Source organism: Lepus europaeus, chromosome X (assembly GCF_033115175.1).
Source record: "Lepus europaeus isolate LE1 chromosome X, mLepTim1.pri, whole genome shotgun sequence".
NCBI lineage: Eukaryota > Metazoa > Chordata > Mammalia > Lagomorpha > Leporidae > Lepus > Lepus europaeus.
In genome coordinates, this window is record NC_084850.1 from 97,808,618 (window position 1) to 97,831,908 (window position 23,291).

Genomic DNA, 23,291 nt, shown 5'->3' on the forward strand with positions numbered 1-23,291 from the left:
GGGAAAAATTAATTATAAAACAAATTTCAAAACTAAAAATGCAGGTGAGAAAAGAGAAACTGAAGCATGGAAAGGGTAGAAAGAGGAAAGTATGATGCTATAAACAAGTCCAAATACATCACAGTAAAAGTAAACAGACTAAACTTACCAATTAAAAGAGAGAACAGCTATATGCTGTTTCCAAGAGATATAATTAAAGCATAAGGGCATGCAAATACTCAAAAGTAAAAGGATGGAAAATTATATACCACACAAATCCTAACAAGTAGAAAGGTGTGTGTTGCTACATTAATACAAGATAAAATAGACTTCAAGGAAAAATGCATTATCAGAAATAGAGAGGGCCATTACATATTTACCAGGAATATACAACAAATCTTAAATTGAATATTCCTAATAAAAACCCTCAAAATATATAAAACAAAAAAGATAGAGAAATACAAGCAGAAATTGACAAATCCACCATCACAGTTAAATATTAACACACTTCATTCAATTATTGGTAGATCATGACAAAAAAAATCAGTATAGATAAAGAAAATTTGAGTGACACAATTAACAAACTTAATAAGAGACATGTAGAACTCTGTATTCAACAATTAGGGAACACTACATTCTTATAAAGCATATAGGAAACATTCAAAAATATTGATCATGTACTAAGTCATAAAACAAGTCTCAATAAATTTCAAAGAATTGTTATCACAGAGATCATATCCTCTGACTATAATACAATTAGAGTAGACTTCAATAACAAAGAGATACAATTTAAAGTCCCCAAACATTTGGAAACTTAAAATCATACTTCTATTTAACTCATGGGTCAAATAAGTAACCATGATGGAAATGTTAAGTTCTTGGAACTAAACAATAATGAAAATAACTACATATCTGAACTTGTGGAAAAGCAGTCATTAAAGGAAAATTTAGACCCTTAAATGCACAAATTAGAAAACAAGAAAGACTAAAATTAATGAGCTCAATGTCCATTTTAAGAAATTAGAAAAAGAACAAGAGAATAAACCCAAAAAAAGTGGAAGGAAGGAGATCAAAAAAGATAAGAGCAGAAATTAAAGAGATAGAAAACAAAGACACAATAGACAGAAGCAACAAAGCCAAAAGTTGGTTCTTTGAAAAGACTAATAAAATAGACAAACCTCTGGTGAGATTGATCAAGAAAAAAAGTGAAAAGGCACAAATAACCAATATTAGCAATGAAAAGGGAGACATAGCTACAGATTATATACAGCAGAGAATTTTAAAAAAGGGAATTTTAGATCAATGAATTTGCAAATGTAGACAAAAGTGAACTAATTCTTAGGAAAATAATCTTACCAAAACTGACTCAAGAAGAAAAAGAAATCCTCAGTAGTTCTACACTACTAAAGTAACTGAAGCAGTAGTTAAAATTCTTCCCACCAAAAGAACAAACAAAAACAGAAGGCAAAGTTTTCCAGTTGTTCTGTGGATTAGGTAGGTAAAGATATATCGATCCCCTTAGCTCTACAGGTGTTCAGGTATGACCTGAGGCAGTGCAGACTGTAGGTAGGCCACCTCTCTATGGAAAGCCTCCTCTGAAGAGCCTTAGAGGGTAGCCCTTAGTGAAGTGGGGTGTGAGAAATCCCTCTGAAGGTGGTAAGCATGAATAACATCCAGTACTCAGCTACTGCTCTGTGGTAAATGTACTAAGCAAGGCCAAGGAGGTGCTCTATCACTTGGACAGCCTCTTCAGTAGCCAGCTTCTTTAGTCTTCTGCTCACTGAGGACAAGGGGCTCGTGGAGCTGCAGGAGGAGTCTGCGTTCCAGTTTCCAAGAAACACCAGGCACAGCCCAAGTTGTGATTGGTTGGGATGGGACTGGAGGCAGGGAGGCCAAGCAGGGGCTTCTGGAGGGTGTAGCTCCAGGTAGATGCCCTGACACTCTGTCTTCACGAATATCCTTTTAATGGTGTCCAAGCTAGCTGCAGGGTGATGGTTCTAATAATGATGCATGTTCTGCAAACAAGAGCTTCATCATTATTTTGAAATATTTAACATGAAAGACTTCAACTGGATTTGAAATCTACTCACATTATCATAAGAAATTTTACCAGTATATTTGTCAGTGAAACAAGCAGAAAAGCTGTAGGTATAATTTCAATTGTTAAACATTTTTGAACAATTTAAAAATGGGTTTCAAAACTTTGTCATCTACTTGTACAAAGAAAAATTTTGTTGTTGATGATGGTGACTGTTAAGAATTTGAGGAACACAAAGAAAGGTCTTGGTTAGGATTTGTGTGTAGCCATTTCAAGTACAGGATATAAAATAAACATGTTATAAAAGCAAATTTCAAATTGTTCATTTGAAATTTTGAAAAGATTTTTATATCAAAGTTTAATGTTATCTCAACATTTAAAAGAAAAACATTAGACTAAGATGGTCCCACAGGGGAATTCTACCAAAGAGATATTTTCCAAAGTTGTACAGCATCTTTCAGAATATTATAAAAGAGGGAACAGTCTCTTACTCATTCCATGAGACCAACAAAACTTTAATGTCTGAAGTAAGTAAGGACAGTATGAGGAAGGAAAATTAAACACCAATGTTACTCATAGACACAGATGTCAAAATCCTAAGCAAAGTGTTAGCAAGCCAAATCTAGCACTGTATAAAAAAGGAAAAGACCATGACCAAGATGTATTTGTATGAGAAAGGCAAAGGTAGTCCAACATGAGGAAGGTCTACAAATGCCATTTACCACATTATCAGATGATTGGTGAAAACACAAACTACCATGCTGAGAAATGGAAAAGACATTTTATTAAAAAATTAAATACTTTCATGATTTAAAAAAAAAACAACAGAAACTTTGTAACATACAGGAATAGCATGAAACTTGCTTAACCTGATAGAACCCATAGAAACCTACAGCAAATATCATTCTTAATAAGGAAAACTTAGTCGTGTTTCCTCTAAAATATACAATAAGATAGAGATGCTCACTATTACTTATCAATTCAACATTGTCCTAGACATCTCAGTAAGATGAGAAAAATAAATTAGACACATAAAGGTTGGAAAGGAAAAAACCAAAATGGCATGTTGACGCTGATATGGTTGTCAACATAGAAAACACACAAGAACAGACAACTTAATAGAAACAGGAGCTCCTGGGAGAAATGGCTGATGCTAGGATTGAGGCCAGAAGATGTGAGATGAGTCTCGAACATCTTGGCACGGCAGAAGGTAAGGAAGTGCTCAAAAACAAACGATGGAGGCATGTCAAAGGGACACACTGGCCAATCTCAAAGAGCCCTCAGTGGCCAAAGCTGGAACAACCTAAGCAACAAAACAAAGAATATAGTATGGGATTACAATTCAACATCTTAAATAAATGCAAGATCATATGATATAAACAAGTGATAAGTAAATAAACAAGGAGGGAAATAAAGGATGAGATCACTCTTTACAGAAGAATTCCAAATAATACATGCAGGTATACTTCACACATTATGTTGGAGCTTAATTTAATCCCACCCCTCTCCTTGAGGGCGGACTAGATTCTTCCAAAGAACAGATTATATAAAGGGAAAAATAGCAACTCTGCAGTGGAGAAACCTGGCCGACGTCACCTTAACCAAGGGATGAAGGTTCACATCATCAGGGATGATCACAGTGTAGGAGAAAAACCTCAAACAAATCTGAACCACGGCCGGCGCTGTGGCTCACTAGGCTAATCCTCTGCCTGCGGCACCGGTACTCCGGGTTCTAGTCCCGGTTGGGGCACCGGATTCTGTCCCGGTTGCTCCTCTTCCAGGCTAGTCTCTGCTGTGGCCCGGGAGGGCAGTGGAGGATGGCCCAAGTGCTTGGGCCCTGCACCCCATGGGAGACCAGGAGAAGCACCTGGCTCCTGGCTTCGGATTGGCGCAGCGTGCCAGCCGTAGTGGCCACTTGGGGGGTGAACCAATGGAAAAAGGAAGACCTTTCTCTCTGTCTGTCTCTCTCTGTCTCTGTCTCTGTCTCTCTCTCTCACTGTCTAACTCTGCCTGTCAAAAAAAAAAATCTGAACTGAAGGACATTCTTACAGTACTCCTCAAAATGTTAAGGTCTTAAAAACCAAGGCCAGGGGTTGCCGTTGTGGTGTAATGGGTAAAGTTACCTCCTGCAAAGCTGGCATCCCATGTGGGTGTCAGTTTGATTCCTGGCTGATCCACTTCCAATCCAGCTCTTTGCTAACATGCCTGGGCAAGAAGCAAGAAGATGGCCCAAGTCTCTGGGCCCTGCAAGCATGTGGGAGACCAGGATGAAGCTCCTGACTTCTGATTTCAGCCTGGCCCAGCCCTGGCCATTGCAGCCATTTGGAAAGTGAATCAGCGGATGGAAGATCTCTCTCTCTCTCTCTCTGTCTCTCCCTATCTCCGTAATTCTGCTTTTCAAATAAAAAAAAAATCCTCAATTGAAAAAAAAAAACCAGCAAGGCAAGATTCAGAAAAACTGTCATAGATCAAAAGATAGGCTGACTAAAAGCAATGTGGTATTTTGAAATGCATCCTGGAACAGAAAAAGGACATTAGTGGGAAAAAGTAATAAATCTGTCTGAAGACTAGACTAACACCTAGTTAATAGTCACACCAATTTTGCTTTTTCAGTTTTGGTAAATATACCAAAGTGAGTATAACAAGGGTTCTTTAAAAAGTTCATGGAAAGCGTGCATTTTGAAAAAACAATACATGGATTTCAAACATTTTTTTGCACTGAAATACACTTATATTTGAATCCCATTTTTCTATGAACTTGACATCCTCTAACATAAGAACTTACTTTACTATCTCTTTAGTAACTTTATGTAAATCCAAAATGAAAAGTTTGTATAATAGTAAAAGTTTACTGGGGGCTGGCGCTGTGACGTAGTGGGTAAAGCTGCCGCCTGCAGTGCTGGCATATCGTATGGGCGCTGGTTCAAGTCCCAGCTGCTCCTCTTCCAATCCAGCTTTCTGCTAAGGCCTGGGAAAGCAGTAGAGGATGGCTCAAGTGCTTGGATCCCTGCAGCCACGTGGGAGACCCGGAGGAGGCTCCTGGCTCCTGGCTTCAGATCGGCGCAGCTCCAGCTGTTGTGGCCATCTGGGGAGTTAACCAGTAGATATAAGACCTCTCTCTCTCTCTCTCTCTCTCTCTCCCTCTCTCTCTCTGCCTCTCTGTAACGCTGCCTTTCAAATAAATAAATAAATCTTTAAAAAAAAGTTTACTAAGGCATATGGTTAAAATGAAGACACAAAATCAGCTTCATTTCTATATACCTGTAAAAGTGATAAAAACACATTATATAGGGGCTGGTGCTGTGGCATAATGGGTAAAGCCGGCACCTGCAGTGCTGGCATCCCAAATGGGTGCCAGTTCAAGTCCTGGCTGCTCCACTTCCAATCCAGCTCTCTGCTATGGCCTGGGAAAGCAGTAGAAGATGGCCCAAGTCCTTGGGCCCCTGAAAACCCACATGGGAGACCGGGAAGAAGCTCCTGCCTCCTGACTTCGGATCGGCACAGCTCTGGCCATTGCAGCCATTTTGGGAGTGAACCGGCAGATGGAAGACCTCTCTCCCTCTCTCTTTCTCTGCCTCTCCTTCTCCCTCTGTGTAACTCTGACTTTCAAGTAAATAAAGAAATCTTTTTCAAAAACACATTATATAAAAACATCTCATTTTGTGGGGCCAGTGCTGTGGCGTAGCAGGTAAAGCTGCCGCCTGCATTGCCAGCATCTCATATGGGCACTGGTTCAAGACCCAGCTGCTCCACTTCCAATCCAGCTCTCTGCTATGGCCTGGAAAAGCAGTGGAAGACGGTCCAAGTCCTTGGGCCCCTGCACCTGTGTAGGAGACCCGGAAGAAGTTCCTGGCTCCTGGCTTCGGATCAGCGCAACTCTGGCTGTTGCGGCCAACTGGAGAGTGAACCATCATATGGAAGACCTTGCTCTCTCTCTCTCTACCTCTCCTCTCTCTGTGTAATGCTGACTTTCAAATAAATAAATAAATCTTAAAAAAAAAAGAATCCACTTAACGTAAGGGGATATATCATGTCCATCACTAGGAGAACTCAACATCATAAACATCAATGCGTATCAAATCAATCTAAAGATTCATCACAATTCCAAAATCTTTAGAGAACATGACAAGTACATTCCACAATGCATTTAAACAACCAAGGGCCAAGAATACACGATATTCCTAAAGAAAAATAAAATGGGAAGATTTTGTTCTATCAAACATCAAGGGTTATCATGAAGCTGAAGTAAAGGCAGCATACTGAGGTACTCATTCAGAGAAAGCTGACCAACAGCAAAGAGAGCCCAGAAATAGACCTACAGAGATGTAGAACTCTGGTGCACACTACTGGTGGCACTTGCTATCACTGGATTATGTAGATGGACAATAACGAAGCCAGTTCCCTATCTTCTACCACACAAAAATCAGTTCCAGTTGGATCAAGGAGTTAAGTGTGATAGGTAAGCTTTTATTACAATAGGATAAAGAAGGTTATGACCACATGTTAGGAAATACAAGACAACAAAGGACCAGCTATAATAAGGATTGATCTATTAAACTCTATCAAAAAATCAGAATTTCTTCTTTTCAATCAAAAAAATAAAATTTCTTCTTTTCAAAAACACCATAAAGAACAAAATGCCCCAAACTGAGAGAAGGTATTTAACAGGTATAATTGACAAATGATGAGTTTCTAAAATAAAGAATTCCCATAAATCAATAAAAATGATTTAAAATTGCTTTCAACAGGCAAAATATATTAATAGCTGGCTTGCACAGAAGAACCCAGTATGGCCAATAACCATAAAGAGATGTTCTACTACATTGATGACTAGACAACTGCTAATTAAGTCCACAGTGAAATATTATTTTGTACTCACTATAGTGACAAAAGTTAAGAAGCAGGACAATGTGAAGTATATCAAGGTGGGACTCAATGGGATCTCTTATACATTGCCGAAAGAACTGTGAAGTGGTGCCAGCAGGGACTGGTGCTGTGGTGTAGTGGGATAAACCCCTGCTGGCAGTGCTGGCACCCCGTTTGGGCACTGGTTTGTGTCCTGGCTGCTCCTCTCCCGTTCAGCTCTCTGCTGTGGCCTGGGAAAGCAATAGAAGACAGCCCAAGTGCCTGGGCCCCTGCACCTGTGTGGGAGACCCAGAAGAAGCTCCTGGCACCTGGCTTCGGATTAGCGCAGTTCCAGCCGCTGAAGCCATTTGGGGAGTGAACCAGTGGAAGGAAGACCTCTTTCTTTGCCTCCCCATCTTCCTGTCTGTAACTTTAGCTCTCAAATAAATAAATAAATCTTTCAAAAAAAAAGTGGTGCCATCAGTTTAGAATAACTCTGTCAAGGTAAATTTTACATGTTTTATTAACTAATGATTCCATTCCTATGTGTATATCTTAGAACTATGGGTGTGCATGTATACCAGGAGACACATGTTAAAATTTTCATAGTATCACTGTTCATGAGAACAAAAAGCTAGAAACAACTCAAAGGTCCATCAATTGATAAATGGATAAGTAATTTGTTTTCTAGTCACCCAAGGTAATATTATACAGAATTGTGAATGGACAAACTACAGCTACACGCAACAACACAGGTAGAGCTTAGAAACATACTATTGGGGGCTGGTGCTGTGGCTTAGTAGGCTAAGCTTCCACCTGGGATACAGCATCCCATATGGGCACCAGTTCATGTGCCAGCTGCTCCTCTTCCAATTCATCTCTCTGCCTATGGCCTGGGAAAGCAGTGGAAGATGGGCCAAGTGCTTAGGCCCCTGCTCCTGTGTGGGAGATCCAGAAGTTCCTGGCTCCTGGCTTCTGGCTTCAGATCGGCTCAGCTCTGGCCTTTGCAGCCATCTGGGGGAATGAATCAGTGGATGGAAGACTTTCTCTCTCTCTCTCTCTCTCTCTCTCTCTCTCTCTCTCTCTCTCCCTCTGTCTGTAACTCTACCTTTCAAATAAATAAATAAAATGTTTTTTTTTAAAAAGAAACATACTATTGCATGAAAAAAGGAAGTCACAGAAGACACAGATAGTATATTTTTGTTTACAAAGCTGAAAATCAAGCCTAAAAGATAATGTATTGGTTAAGCAACCCCATAAATATGAGAAAATGCCATATATCCAAAACAGCAAGGGAATGAATGCTAAGCCTAAGACTTAAGAGAGTGCTCATTTCTGTGGAGTGGGCAGGAGGAATGAGACAGAAAATGACACAAGGGGAGATGCTTTTCTTACTGGCACATTATATTAAAGCTCGCGTGTATAATGTATGGATTCTTTTACCACATATATAACCCATTTTATATGAACAGACAGAGAATGGGAAAAGAGTATGAGGAAGTGAGGAATGACAACTCTTTTGGAGAGTTCTGCTATTGGGAAATCGAGAAATGCCATCATAATTGCAGTGGGATATGGGATGCGATGGGCGTACCTTTTTTTAAAAGATAGGAGAAATAAGAGGGTGATGGAACTTTGGTGAATTCACTTTCCCTCTAAAATAATAAAATTATGGACAAACCAACTATACTTGACCATTTGGAAGTCTGGCAATTAACCAAAGCCACAGAATGAAGTGAATATTGCCTGCCTAAGAGAAACTGCAGACTTCTGCTTAGTAAGCCAGCAGGGTCTGTGACGTTTTACCTGTGGCTAGTCTCTTCCTCCCCCAACCTCTCTAGCTCAGTGGTACAGTAGCCAAAAGGACAAAATTGCAGAAAAACACAAAGATCTGATGCTGTAGGAATTTGCAGGGATATCCTGGCGAACAAGACAACCATGTGCAACTCTGTAGTCAAGGCTGTGTGTGTGACCAGGAAACTGCTGAGAAAGGTGCCGACCCGAAGCTTTCACCTCTCACTGGCTGTGAGTGCCTGGAAAAGCAGAAAAGTGATAAAAGCTCAGGCCGTCATGTAAACTGGCTGCTGCTGGGAGGCACCCTTTTCCATCTGGATTCTCCTGGCAAAGAGTGGAAGACATTCAGGCGAAGCACTGAAGGAAATCCTCAGACCAGTCACTGGCAGACCACCAAGTCACTCAGGGACAGGCCTAGTAGTGAAAACACTAGTTGGGATGCCTGCCTCTCATTGCAGGGTGACTTGAGTTCAATTCCTGACTTGGGTTTCTGACTCCAGCTTCTTGCTAATGCAGACCTGGGGGGGTGGGGAGCAGCATTGATGGCTCAGATGATTGGGCTCCTGCTACCCCTATGGGAGACCTGGATTGAGTTCCTGCCTCCCGGCTTTGGTCCAGCCCAGTCGCAGCTGTTGCAAGCATTTGCAGAGTGAACCAGTGGACGGGAGCTCTCTCTGCCTCGTCAATAAACAAACAAACAAACAAACAAACATAGCTCTTCATTAAAAAAAAAAAAGAAAATACACACAAGAACTTAATAATGGGAGCAGAGAACTCAGGGGCCACATAACACAAGAAATACAGAAAGCAGAGAATTAGTTCAGAAAGCTTAATGAACAGCACCAGGAAAAAACAACTACAACAGCAACAACCACACCAAACAAAAACAAAAACAGAGTCCAGATGTCAGCAAGGTGACAAACGGGACTTGCTAGCATGTACGCTAAAACCCTACCTCCTATCCCCACCCACAGCGACATCAATTTCAACCATTACCCATGCATGTAAATTCTTCACCAGAGCTAAGGAGGCCAGCTGAGGGATTACAGCAAGAGGGGATGGCAGAGAAATGAGGCAAGAGATGCTGAAGAGCGCATGGAGGACATTTTTACATTTATCCATGTCACCCAGCCCCCAGCCCCAGGCAGCACAGCAGGAAGACAGATCCTCTCTCTCTCTCAGAGGGATGAGAGAGACGTGAGCCCTGGATTTTCTTCAGACTGCGACGCAGGGCCTGCCCCAGTAAAACCCAGCACCAGGCAGGCCACCATGGCCCAGGACCCCAGGCTGGCGCTTACAGACTGCGGCTCCAGTGCCAGGCCAGATCCCATAGCTCCGGGCTCGCAGCTCAGTCTCTTGGGTCTGCCCCAGTGCCAGGCTGACTCAGGGGCCCCAGGCTCCAGATGAGCCTTAGCGCTGGACTGGTCCCAGCACCGGGCTAGCTAACCCCCATACTCCACTACACGTATACTCCACAGCAGGCCTGCCCCAGTGGTCCTGGGACCCACACTACCCTCAGCATTGAGCTGGCTCCTTTGGTTCAAATTTTAGGCCTGCTTCAGCATGGGGACAGCCTCTATAATCACTGTCATCAGGCCAGCCCCTGCAGACCCCGCCTCTAAGCCAGATGCTGTGGCCTCAGGCTCCAGGCCCACCTCAGCTTCCAGACCAGCCCATATAAACTCCAGGCTGCAGGCCTTCCCCAGCCCCAGGTCAGGCACTCCCAGCCTCAGGTACCGGAACAGCACCTATGGACATAGGCTTCGGGTCTCCCCACTAGCAAGCCAGTGCCTGAGGCCCTACCTTCCAGGCTGGTCACTGCAGCCCCGTGCTTCAGCTGGCCCACAGTCCAGGCCTGCTGCAGTAGATCCAGGGTCCAGACTCATCACACTAGACCCCTCACACTGGGCCAGGTCCTTGCAGAACCAAGCTCCACACACCTGCCAATCCACCAAGTCAGTCCCATGTCCAGACTGGTCCCTGAGGCCCCAGGGTCCAGGCCCAACACAGTAGACCCCAGTGCCAGGCTGACCTCCACGGAGCAAAGTTCTAGGACCACTGTTGCAGACCCAGACCCCACGCCAGTTCCCGTGAACCAATGGAAGATACCTCCCTCCCTCCCTCCCTCTCTCTCCCTCTCTCCATTTGGCTATTTGGGTAATGAACTGGCAGATGGAAGATCTCTGTCTGTCACCCACTCTCTCTGTAACTCTGCCTTTCAAATAAATAAAATAAATCTTTTTTAAAAAATAAAAAAGTAAAGACTCAAAGCATAGCATTAGAGAAAATCACTTAGCTGCAAAAGAAGACAATAAGAAAAAAAAGGGATGAAAAGATCTTGGAAATAACCAGAAAACATTAAAGTACACTGGTAAGTCCTTACCTGTCAATAATTACCTTGAATGTAAATGGATTAAACTCTGCAACCAAAAGGCATAGAAGGACTGAATAAGGAAAAAACAAGATCCCAATTATATGCTGCCTATAAGGACTCATTTCAGCTTTAAGGACTCAAAGAGACTGAAAACGAAGAGATGGAAAAAGATAGTCCATGCACCGGAAAGCCAAAAGACAGTACTATAGTTATATTAGAAAAATAGACTTCAAGTAAAAAACTGAAAAGACAAAGAAGGTTATTATGTACCAACTAGGAAGGCAACTCATTGAGAAGATATAATAATTGGAAATAATATGCACCCCACTTTGGAGCACCTAAAATATAAAATAAATATTAATAGATTTGAAAGGAGAGACAACAGTAATATTATAATAATAGAAGACTTCCATACTCCACTTTCAGCAATGCACAAGATCATCCATAAGGAAAAGATTAAACTACACTTTAGACCAAACAGGCCTAACAGACAAATTGAGAACATTCCAGTCAACAGCAGCAGAATACACAATCTTCTCAAGTACACACAGAATATTCTCCAAGACTGACCATGTTCTAGGCCACAAAACAAGTCTCGCCAACTTTAAGAAGACTGAGGTAATATTAAAAATCCTTCCCACTGACAATGGTAGAAAACTACAAATCAGTAACAGGATGAATTTTTGAAAATTCATAATTACATGGAAATAAAACAACATTATCCAGAAGAACAAATAAGTCAATGAAGAAATTAAAAGGGAAATTTAAAAATATCTTGACCCAAATGAAAATGGAGACAGATATACCAAAGCTCACAGGATGCAGCAAAGCAGTACTAAGAGGAGAGTGTATAGCAATAAATGCCTACACTAAAAAAAGAAAGATCTCAAATGAACAACCTAAGGAACTAAAAAAAGACCCAACTAATTCAAAAGTAGAGAGAAGAAAATAAAGATCAGAACATAAATACATGAAATAGAATCCAGAAAAAAAAATTCAATGAAACTAAGGGTGAGTCTGTTTTAAACAGATAAACAAGGGGCTGGCATGGTGGTGCAGTGGGTTAGGCCCACACTGGTATCCCACACCGGAGTGTTGGTCTGTCTGTCTGTCTGTCTGTCTCTCTTTCTCTCTGCCTTTCAAATAAACAAGTCTTTTTAAAAAGGTAAACAAAATTGACAAACCTTTAACTAGCAAAAGAAAACAGCAGAGGACTCAAATACAAAGTTTATGAAATTACTATGAACAATTGCATTAACAAGCTCAATTAAATAGAAAAAATGCATACACTTACCAACAACTGAATTATGAAGAAACAGAAAATGAAAAGACCAATAACAAGTAAAGAGATTGAATCAGTTGTTAAAAACATCTCCCATCCAAGAAGAGTCCAGGACCTGATGGCTTCACAGCTGAATTCTATCAAACATTTAAAAAACTAACACCAATCATGTGTAAACTCTTCCACACTTAGGAATACTTTCTTTTTAAAAAAAAAAAAGATTTATTTGAAATATAGAGTTAGAGAGAGAGAGAGAGAGAGAGAGAGAGAGAGAGTCTTCCATCTTCTGGTTCACTCCCCAATTGGCCACAACAACCAGAGCTGGGCTGATCCAAAGTCAGGAGCCAGAGGCTTCTTCCAGGTCTCCCATGCGGGTGCAGGGGCCCAAGAACCTGGGCCATATTCTACTGCTTTCCCAGGCCATAGCAGAGAGCTGGATCAGAAGTGGAGCGGCTGGGACTAGAACCAGTGCCCACATGGGATGTAGGTGCTTCAGGCTGGGGCTTTAATCTGCTGCACCACAGCACCAGCCCCTAGGGATGCTTTCAAATTAATGTTTATGAGGACAGCATTACTCTGATACCAAAGGCAGACACAGACTCTACAAGAAAAGAAAATTGCAGGTCAATACCTTGGTACAAAAATCCTCAGCAAAATACTAGCAAATCAAGTTTAACAGTGTATTGAAAGGTTCATTTACCATGATCAAGAAGGATTTATCCCAAGGATGCAAAGATGGTTCAGTATATGCAAATCTATAAATGTGATACACCACACTAACAGAATGAAGGGCAGTAAGCACATTATCTCAACAGATACAGAAAAAGCATTTACAAACTTCTACATCCTTTGATTATAAAAACTCAGCAAATGAGGTGCACTAACATAATAACAACCCTCAGAGTTAACATCATATTCAATGCTGAAATGTTAAAAGCACCTCCTCTAAAATCAGGAACAAGAAAAGGGTATCCACTCTCACTACCTGTATTCAACATAGTGCTGCAAGTCCTGCCCACCGCAACTGTGCAAGAGAAAGAAATAAGGCACATCCAAACTGGAAAGAAGTTACATTATCACTGTTTATAGGTGACATGATCTTATAGTGGTACACAGAAAACCCTAAAGACGCCACCAAAAGTGTTAGAATGAACACATTCAGTAAAGGTGCAGGATATTAAATCAACATACAAAACTCAGCAGTATTTCTATACACTAATAGCAAACTACTTGCAAAAGAAAATAACCCCGTTTACCATAGTTACAGAAAAGGTAAAATACTTGGGAATAAACTGAACCAAGGTGAAAGATACCTCATTGAAAGCTATAAAATAATGATGAAAGAAATTTACCATGACACAAATAAATGGAAAAATACCCCGTGTTTCTGGATTGGAAAAGTAATATTGTTAAAATGCCCATACTACTCCCAAGCAATGTGCATATTATATATAATTCCTATCAAAAAATCTCAAGGATATTTTTCACAGAAATTGAAAAATAATCCTAAAATTCTCCTGGAACTACAAAAGACTCTCAAGAGCAAAAGAAATCTTGTCTCAAAAGAATAAGGCTGGAGGCCTCACACTACCTGACTTCAAAATGTACTACAAAAATACAGTAATCAAAACAGCATGGCACTGGCATAAAACCACTGACCAATGGAATGGAATCCAGAGATAATGAATCCATGCATTTATGGCCAATTTATTTTTGACAAAAGTATTAAGAAACCACAAAGACAGCCTCTACAATACATGGTGCTGGGAAAACTGAGTATCCATATGCAGAAGAATGGAACTCAAAATGGACTAAAGATTTAAATGTAAGACCCGAAACTGTAAAACTCTTAAGAGGAAAACACAGGGTAAGTGCTCCAAGACATGGGTTTGGGCAATAGTTTTATGCATATGATCCCTAAAACACAAGCAACAGAAGTGAAAATAGGCAAATAAGATTGGACGAAACTATAAAGCTTTGGCACAGCAAAAGAAGCACTCAATAGGGTGAAGAGACAACCTGCAGAATGGGAGAAAATATCTAAAAACCATTTATTTGATAAGGGATTAATATTTAAAACATAAGGAACTCAAACAGATAACTGATTTGAAAAATAAGCAAAGGATCTGAGTAGATACTTCACAACAGAAGACATACAAATGGCCAACAGGTATCACAAAAACTGCTCAACACTACTAATCATCAAGGAGATGCAGGTTAAAAACACAATGAGATAGCATCTCATACCTGTTAGAATGGCTATTTATCAAAGAGACCTAAAGTAACAAGTGTACAGAAAAGGGAACCTTTCCACACTGTTGAGTGACATGTAAATTAGTGTAGTCATTATAGAATGGTAGGGAGTGCCTCAAAAATTCAAACTAGAGGGCTGGCTCTCTGGCACAGTTGGTTAAAGACATGCCCTGTAATGCCGGCATCCCATTATGGGTGCCAGTTTGAGTCCCGGATGCTCCACTTCTGATACAGCTTCCTACTAATGTGCCTGAGAAAGCAGAGGAGGGTGGCCAAAGTGCTTGGACCCTTGAATCCACATAGGAGACCTGGAAAAAACTCCTGGCTCCTGGCTTTGGCCTAGCCCAGTCCCAACCGTTGCGGCCATTTGGAGAGTGAACCAGTGGATGGATGGAAGATCTCTCTCTCTCTCTCTCTCTCTCTCTCTCTTTCTCTTTCCCTCTTTCTCTAACTCAGCCTTTCAAATAAATACATCTTTTTTTAAATGGAAAAATTTTTTTAAGATTTATTTATTTTTAAGAAAGGCAGAGTTAGAGACAGAGATCTTCCATCCACTGGTTCACTCCCCAAATGACCTCAATGGCTGCAGCTGGACCAGGCTGAAGTCAGGAAATTGGAGCTCCATCCAGGTCTCCCACTTGGGTACAGGGGCTCAAGAACTTAGGGCATCCTCTGCTGCTTTCCTAGGCACATTAGCAGGGAGCACGATCAGAAGTAGAGCATCAGGGACTGGAACCAGCACTCATCTAGGATGCTGGCATTGCAGGCAACAGCTTAACCTGCCACACCACAATGCTGGACCCCCCAAATCCCATATTTAAGAATATCAAAAAGAATAAAATGCCTAGGGATAAATTTAACAAAAGAAATGTAAGAACTGAATGCCAGAAAATACAAAGCACTCTTGATATGAATAAATAGGATATCTCACATTCACAGATTACAAGACAATATTATTAAACACCAATACTCCCCAAATTTATACACAGATTCAGCACAATACCTATCAAAATTCCAGTTGTTGGGGCCAGTGTTGTGCTGTAGCAAGTTAAGCCTCTGCCTGTGATGCCAGCATCCCATATGGGTGCCAGTTTGAGACCCAGTTGCTCCAGTTCCAATCCAGCTCCCTACTAATGTGCCTGGGAAAGCAGTGGAAGATGGTCCGAGTGCTTGGGCTCCTGAACCCATGTGGGAGAAGCTCATGGCTCCTGGCTTCAGCCTGGCCCATCCCTGGCTGTTGTGGCCCTTCGGGGAGTGAACCAGGAGGTTGAAGATATCTCTTTCTCTCTCTCTCTTTGGAACACTTTCAAATAAAAAAATTCAAGCTTTTTTTTTTTAAAAGAAATTGATAAGCTGATCCTAAAATTCATGTGAAAATGTAAGGGACTTAAAATAGCCAGAAAAATCTTGAAAGAGAATAATAAAGTTACAGGACTTCCACTTCCTGATCTTAAAATATACTACATGGGGCTTGGGTTATGGCATAGTGGGTTAAGCCATCTGTGATGCTGGCATCCCATATGAGCTGGCTGCTCCACTTCCCCTGCTAATGGCCTGGGAAAGCAGCAGCAGATGACCCAAGTCCTTGCTTGGGCCACTGCACCCACATGGGAGACCTGAAGGAAGCTCCTGGCTCCGGCCTGGCACAACCCTAGCTGTTGTGATCATTTGGGAAGTGAACCAGCAGATGGAAGATCGATCTCTCTCTCTCTCTCTCTTACTCTCTCTCTTTCTATTTCTGCCTTTCAAATCAATAAATAAATCTGTTTTTTTTTTAAATAAGATGGTATAATCTGGGATAGAGACAGACATACCGATCAACTGTAGAGAATTGAAGGTCCGGAAATTAACATTTATAATTTACAGTAAGATGAGTTTTGACAAGGTTGCCAAGACAATCCAATAGGGAATACTTTTTTCAGCGAAAGGTACTAGGAGAACTAGAGAACCTGGACTCTGCTATGGTTTGAATGTATCTCCCAAAAGTTCATGTGTTAGAAACTTAAACCTTAAATTCATATGTTGCTGGTATTTGAAGACAGGACTTTGGGGAGGTTATGCAGATTAGATGATATCATGAGTGGTGGGGTCTCCATGATGGGATTAGTGGCTTCATTAAGGAGAGGAGAGATCTGAATTTGCCAACTGCTACTTTCTGGCCATGTTATGATGTGGCAAGAAGGTCCTTGCCAGAAGCGGCCCCTTGATGTTGGACACCTCCTCCTCCAGAACTGTAATAAATCAATTTTCTTCACAAATTACTCAGCCTCAGGTATTCTGTTGCAGCCACAGAATAGACCAACACAGACCACTACCTCACACCATAAAGCTAATTCCAAATAGATCACTGACCCAAATGTAAGGGCTAAACCAATACAATTCCAAGAAGAAAACAGGAAAAAATTTTTCTGGCCTTGAGTTAGGCAACGGTTTCTTGGATACAACATCAAAAACCAACACGACAAAATAAAAAAATAAATAAATTGGATTTCAAATATTTGCAATCCATGTATCTGACAAGGGACCTGTACCCAGATATATAAAGAACTTTTACAGCTCAACAATAAAAATAAAAATAATTCAGTTGAAACTGGGCTAAGGGGGAAAGGTGTCTGCCCACTTCCAGCTCCGGACTGCAGCTTCTTGCTAACGCAGACCCTGGCAAACAGCAGTGATTGTTCAAGAAACTGAGTTCCTCACACCCACGTGGGAGCCCTGGATTGAATTTTTGGCTCTCGACCACAGCTGTGAGCATTTGGGAAATCAATCAGCAGATGAGAGCCAGTTCTTTCAGGGTGTGTGTGTCTGTCTGTCTCTCTGGAATGAATAAATAATAAATTTTAAAAGTGGACTAAGGATTTGAATAGATATTTTTCCAAAGAGGATCTACAAATTGCCAATAACACATAAAAAGACACTTAGCATCATTAGATATTAGAGAAATGAAAATCAAAACTACAATGAGATACTACCTTGTACTCAGTAGGGTGGCTATAATCAAACAGATAGAAAATAAAGCATATTGGTGACAATGTGGAGAAACTGGAACCCCCATATAAGGGTACTTCCAGCAGTTCATGGAAAATGGAATTAAGAGGAAAGTTTATTTTGGTACAAAATATTTTGTAGTTCATGCATAGATTTTTCATAATACGCTTTTTCCATGAACTGTTGGAATTACCTTTATACACTACTGGTGGGAATGTAAAACTCTCCAGTCACCTTTTGCAAATGGCTTAGTAATTCCTCAAAAAGTTAAACATAAAGGGGCTGGTATGTGGCACTGACATCCCATACTGATGCTGGTTACAGTTGATTGCTGCATTTCCGATCCAGCTCCCTGCTGATGGCCTGGGAAAACAGTAGAAGATGGCCCAAGTCCTTGGGCCCCTGCACCCGCATGGGAGACCCAGAAGAAGCTCCTGGCTCCTGGCTTTGGATCAGCCCAGCTCCAGCCATTGCAGCTATTTTAGGAGTGAGCCAGTGCATGGAAGACCTCTCTCGCTCTCTTTCTGAAACTCTGCCTCTCGAGTAAATAAATAAATCTTAAAAAAAAAAAAAAGATACAATTATACCCTAGAGACAAAAACACACATACCCATACAAAAACATGCACAGAATTTTTCAGGGAAATTATTGTATTATTCATAGTAGTGAAACATGGAAACAACTGAAATGTCCATCTACTCACAAATGGGTAAACAAAATGTTCGATACACAATACACAATGGAGTGTTATTTGGCAATAGGAAGAAATGATATTTCCAACAATGTGGAAGAACCTCAAAAAATCATGCAAAGTGAAAGTAGCCAGTCATAAAGACTAACAGGCTGTTATGATCTCATATCTATGCAATGTCTAGAATAGGCCAATCTAGAGAGACAGGAAAAAAATAATTAGTGGTTGCCCAGGACTAGGAAGAAGGGCAAATAATGCAAGTGACTGCTGAAGAGGAAGGAGCTTCTTTGACGCAGGGGGATGAAACTGCACTAAATCTACTCATGGTGACGACTGCACAACTTCATGGTAGACGACAAACCACGGAACAAACAGCCTTTAAAAGCATAACAAAAACACAGATGCAATAACAGAAGGTCTAGGTGCTAATGAGAACGATCTTGTAGAGAGGGGGAAATGGCTGATGCAGGAGCGAGGAGGGAAAAGTGGGAGGGCAATGTCCTCAGGTAGGTAAGAGAGGATGGGATCTGGTGCCAAAGGAGAGGGACTGGATTTTGATGACAGCAGGAACGCTTTATCTGGAACAGCAGAGAAGAAGGAAGAGTATGTGAGTACAACCACTGGGTGTGTGTGTGCGTGTGTGCATGTGTGTGTGCGTGCGTGCATTCTGTGGATGCTTTCTTTGGATAGTTTCACGTTTTTAGTCAAGTAGAGAACCCGAGTATAAGGATGGCAGATGAGGTATTAGAAATATGAAAAGAGGCCGGCGCCGTGGCTCACTAGGCTAATCCTCCATCTGTGGCGCCGGCACACCGGGTTCTAGTCCCAGTCGGGGCGCCGGTTCTGTCCCGGCTGCCCCTCTTCCAGGCCAGCTCTCTGCTGTGGCCAGGGAGTGCAGTGGAGGATGGCCCAAGTGCTTGGGCCCTGCACCCCATGGGAGACCAGAAGGAGCACCTGGCTCCTGGCTTCAGATCAGCGCGGTGCGCCGGCCACAGCATGACAGCCGTGGTGGCCATTGGAGGGTGAACCAACAGCAAAAGGAAGACCTTTTTCTCTCTGTCTCTCTCTCTCACTGTCCACTCTGCCTGTCAAAAAAAAAAAAAAAAAGAAAGAAAGAAGGTGTGAAGTCCAGCTCTCTGCTGTGGCCCGGGAAGGCAGTTGAGGATGGCCCAAGTGCTTGGGCCCTGCACCCGCATGGGAGACCAGGAGAAGCACCTGGCTCCTGGCTTCAGATGGGCACAGCGCGCCAGCTGCAGCACGCTGGCTGCAGCAGCCATTGAGGGGTGAACCAATGGAAAAGGAAGACCTTTCTCCCTGTCTCTCTCTCACTAACTCTGCCTGTCCAAAAAAAGGAAGGAAGGAAGGAAGGAAGGAAGGAAGGAAGGAAGGAAGGAAGGAAGGAAGGAAGGAAGGAAGGAAGGAAGAAAGGAAGGAAGGAAAAGAAGGTGTGAAATAATCACTTTGGAGGGTAGGAGAGCATGTGGCCTGGGGAACCGGGGCAAAGCAGGAAAAGAGCTGGATTTAATCAGGGCTGGGGTCTCCCCTGGCAACTATGCTGGAGGGACAGAGGGGTCAGGACGATGAAGGTGTATGCAAGGCGAGGACTGTGACAAGCCCTGGGACCTACCCAGATTAAAGTGAAGGGTAGTAGAAATGTCCCATCCCGGTGGGATCGAAGGCTCTGAGTTAGCAGAGAGAGTGATCTGGGAGGATAGGAGGTGTTGGGTGGATGGCAGGATGTCGGAAACTGAGATTGAGGTGACAATGCAGTCATAGGCAATGACAAGAAGGTAATACCATTGGAGAAGGCGGCTCAGGTGGGGTTGAAAGGCAGAGTCTCTGCAGGAGAGTGCATCACAGAACGTGGGCAGGATCACCTAAGAGGATATTAAAATCATCAAGAATTAGGACTGGAACAGAGTTTGAGACAGTAAACTCATAGCTAAATTCCTCTAGGAATGAGGAACAGCAAGGGCTGGGGAGGGGGGTGTGCGTGCCTGTATGTGACTCTGACACAGAGTGGGGGCGGGTTTCTGGTATAATCTGATGATATGAGATTTAAAACAAGGTAGCTGATATTTACATCACCTCAGAACATCGCACCTTAAATCACTTATGAATTACACAGGCAAAAGGGTACAGTCACATGTCACTTCACCACGGGGGATATGTCCTGAGAAACACGTCTTTAGGTGATTCTGTCATTGCTTGAACATCACAGAGGGTACTTAAATGCAGATGGAGAGCGTGTCACAGGTGATATAATCTTACAGGACCGCTGTTGTGTATGTGATCTCTTGTTGACCAACCCATGGCGGTGCAGTTTGTGCCAAAAACCAGAGTGAGGAAACCTGGCAGGCATCAGCTTTAACAAGCTGTCAAAATGAACGCAACCCGTATTGGAACACAATGACATGGTGTGCATCCTGATATGACACACTGAAGACACAACATCTCTTCTGTGGTATTCTTTGCCAAAATTACACAATCACCTGCAGACAATCCAAAATTCTATGCAATAACTAGCCACGGCTATTCGGAAGTATCGAAGTTGTGAAAGACAGAGAAAGACTTAAAGAACTGGTTCAAATTAGAATGCTTTAGGGGTCATGATGACCAAATGCAACGTGGGATCCTGCACAGGACCCTAGAAAAGAAAAATAGTATTAGTGGAGAAACTGACAAAAATCTAAATGCATTCTACGCTTCTGGTCACAGTATTATTACCCCAAGGTGAATTCTCTATTGGATACTTATGCTGCAGTTCTATAATGCATTAACATTTGGTAGATCTGAGTGAGGATCTATGGGAATACTTTAATTTTTACAGTGTTACAATCTTTTTTAAAGCCAGAAATTACTTAAAAGTAAAAAAAAAAAAGCTTAAAACTTTACAACGAAACAAACAGTCAAAAAGGGTTGTTTAAGGAGGAGGGAGACAGAGATGTGTAGAAAGTGCAATCAGAAGCAAGGACCCATGTCTCCTGGTCAGAGGGGTATGAGGGTGGAGCTGGGTAATGGCGTATTCAGGCAAATGCCAGATTGCCATCCGTGCGGTGGTTCTTGGCGGAGGTGGGGATCAAGGGATGTTTGGGGGAACTTCTGATCGTCACAGTAATTCAAGACTATTAGTGACATTTAGTGGGCATTCTGTAGTGCACGAGGCAGCTCCCTCCACACGCCAAAGCATTTTAATGCATCCCATATTGACTTTAGAGTATCCCACCAGACACTCACGCAAGCTGGTCCCTTCATGTAGTCATTTGACAAACATGTAGCGGGAAAGCCTACTGTGTATCCAACTCTGCTTTAGGTAATGGGGAGAATATCAGAGGACAAGACAAAAAAAAATTCTCGCCCTTCTGGGCTTACCATGGAGTGGGAGAATCGGGTAATAAAAACCAAACACAATAGAGAGGTTAAGTGATGTATTATGTAAGCAGGTCCAGAACACTCTGGAAAAAAACAGAACTAGGAGAGCGCTGCAATTTTAAACAAGATGGTCAGGGTGGCTTTCATTGAGTAAAGAGCATCTGAGTAGAAGCCTGAAGGAAGTGAGGGTCTGAGCTTTGTGCACAGTCAGGGAGGGAGCACTGAAGGCCCAGTACCAAACTCTGAAGGTGGGAAGTGTGCAGTATGTGTTCATACTGTACAGTATGTGTTCAAGTAACATTAAGGAAGCCAGTATGGATGGAAGAGGGTGACGGGGGGAGCAGTACGAGATAAGGTTGCTCTGTGTGTGGGCAGGGGAGCTCAGAGATCTTAATATACACTAGCTTTTCTAGAAATTCAACAACCATATAAATTGAGGGAAGATGGCACACTGTTTTGTTTAGAACTTTATGAAGACTTGTACATCAGTTAAGAAAACTGCACCACCCCGCTTGTGGCTTCTGAATCACCAATCAACACACATGTGCAAGTTTCACTATATGCAAGACCATTTCATTGTAGCTTCCCATGGAGGCACATCCCAGGTTTTACATATTGAAATATGCAAGAAATATGCACTGTGTTATAAATTACTCTTCTTTTCCTTGTCCCGTATAGCTCAGTGACGGCACTATAGGGGTCTTCAGAGAGTTACATGTATAGATAGGTTCCATGTTCTATGTGTTTCAGTGCAGTGAAGGGGGCATTACAAAAACACTCATTATAAAAATGGGCCACTGGGTCCAATATGTTTGAGACATACCAAGGCATGGCAAGAAAAATTTAAAGGGAGTATTCAGAAGCCAGGATGAGAATGGAGGTGATTTTTGCTGCTGACCAAAAGTGAGTTCTAGAAGGGCTGCTAGAAGGACTGTAGGTAGGGGACAAAAAGACGGGCAGGGCTGTGTGGAGAGAAAATGTGGGGATTCCTGGACTCCTTGTGGCAAGTAGCACTATATAGGGTAAACGGCCATTATAAAGGGGTTTTTAATCTGTAAGTGGCTCTCCCCATGCTAGATGTCTCTACCTGTTTAACAGAGGATGCTGGGATACAAACAGGGTTCTCTCCTCAACCAGACCAGAAGCAGCCCAAGACCAGGCTTTATGTTTTTATCCACACAATAGTTCAGAGCCCCAGGCTTAGCTCATAGGTGTCCTGAAGCCAAGTTCATGGCTATGAACAGTGCACTTCTACCCTCTTCAGGGATGGGAAAGAGACAGGAGAAAGAAGAAAAACAGTAACAGAAAGAGCCCTGAAAAAGGAGACTCAACAGAGACAGGGAGAAAACAGAGACCAAGAAAGACATATGCTTTGCAATCACGACTGTCATCATTTATTTAAAAATTCCTAGGGGCCAGGCGCTGGGCAACGTGATGTATAGGACTGTCTCAGGTAGAGATTACTACACTCCCATTCAACAGATGAGAAAACTGAGTCAGGTGACGAAACACGGTTCAAGGTCGGGTCAAGATCCAGTCTGCTGGGTCTGGGTGGTCTACTATGTCTCAGAGAGGTAAACGGACAGAAAGAGACAGAGACCGTGCTAATGTTGGTGGTGGGAGATACGGAGACAGACACGGACGCAGAGAACCACATGAGCGACAGGACCTGCAC

At 42.3% G+C, this 23,291-nt stretch overlaps 1 protein-coding gene across 1 annotated transcript; it reads right to left on the reverse strand.

Moving 5' to 3' along the window:
• Positions 1–999: 999 nt before the first annotated feature.
• Positions 1,000–1,230, reverse strand: KANTR (KANTR integral membrane protein). Its single transcript, XM_062184426.1, has one exon. It carries the CDS (start codon positions 1,228–1,230, stop codon positions 1,000–1,002), a length of 231 nt encoding a protein of 76 aa, XP_062040410.1.
• Positions 1,231–23,291: the final 22,061 nt, after the last annotated feature.

Coding starts and splice junctions, on each gene's coding strand:
- KANTR (XM_062184426.1), bottom strand. CDS start 1,230: ATGTCTCCCTTTTCATTGCTAATATTGGTTATTTGTGCCTTTTCACTT.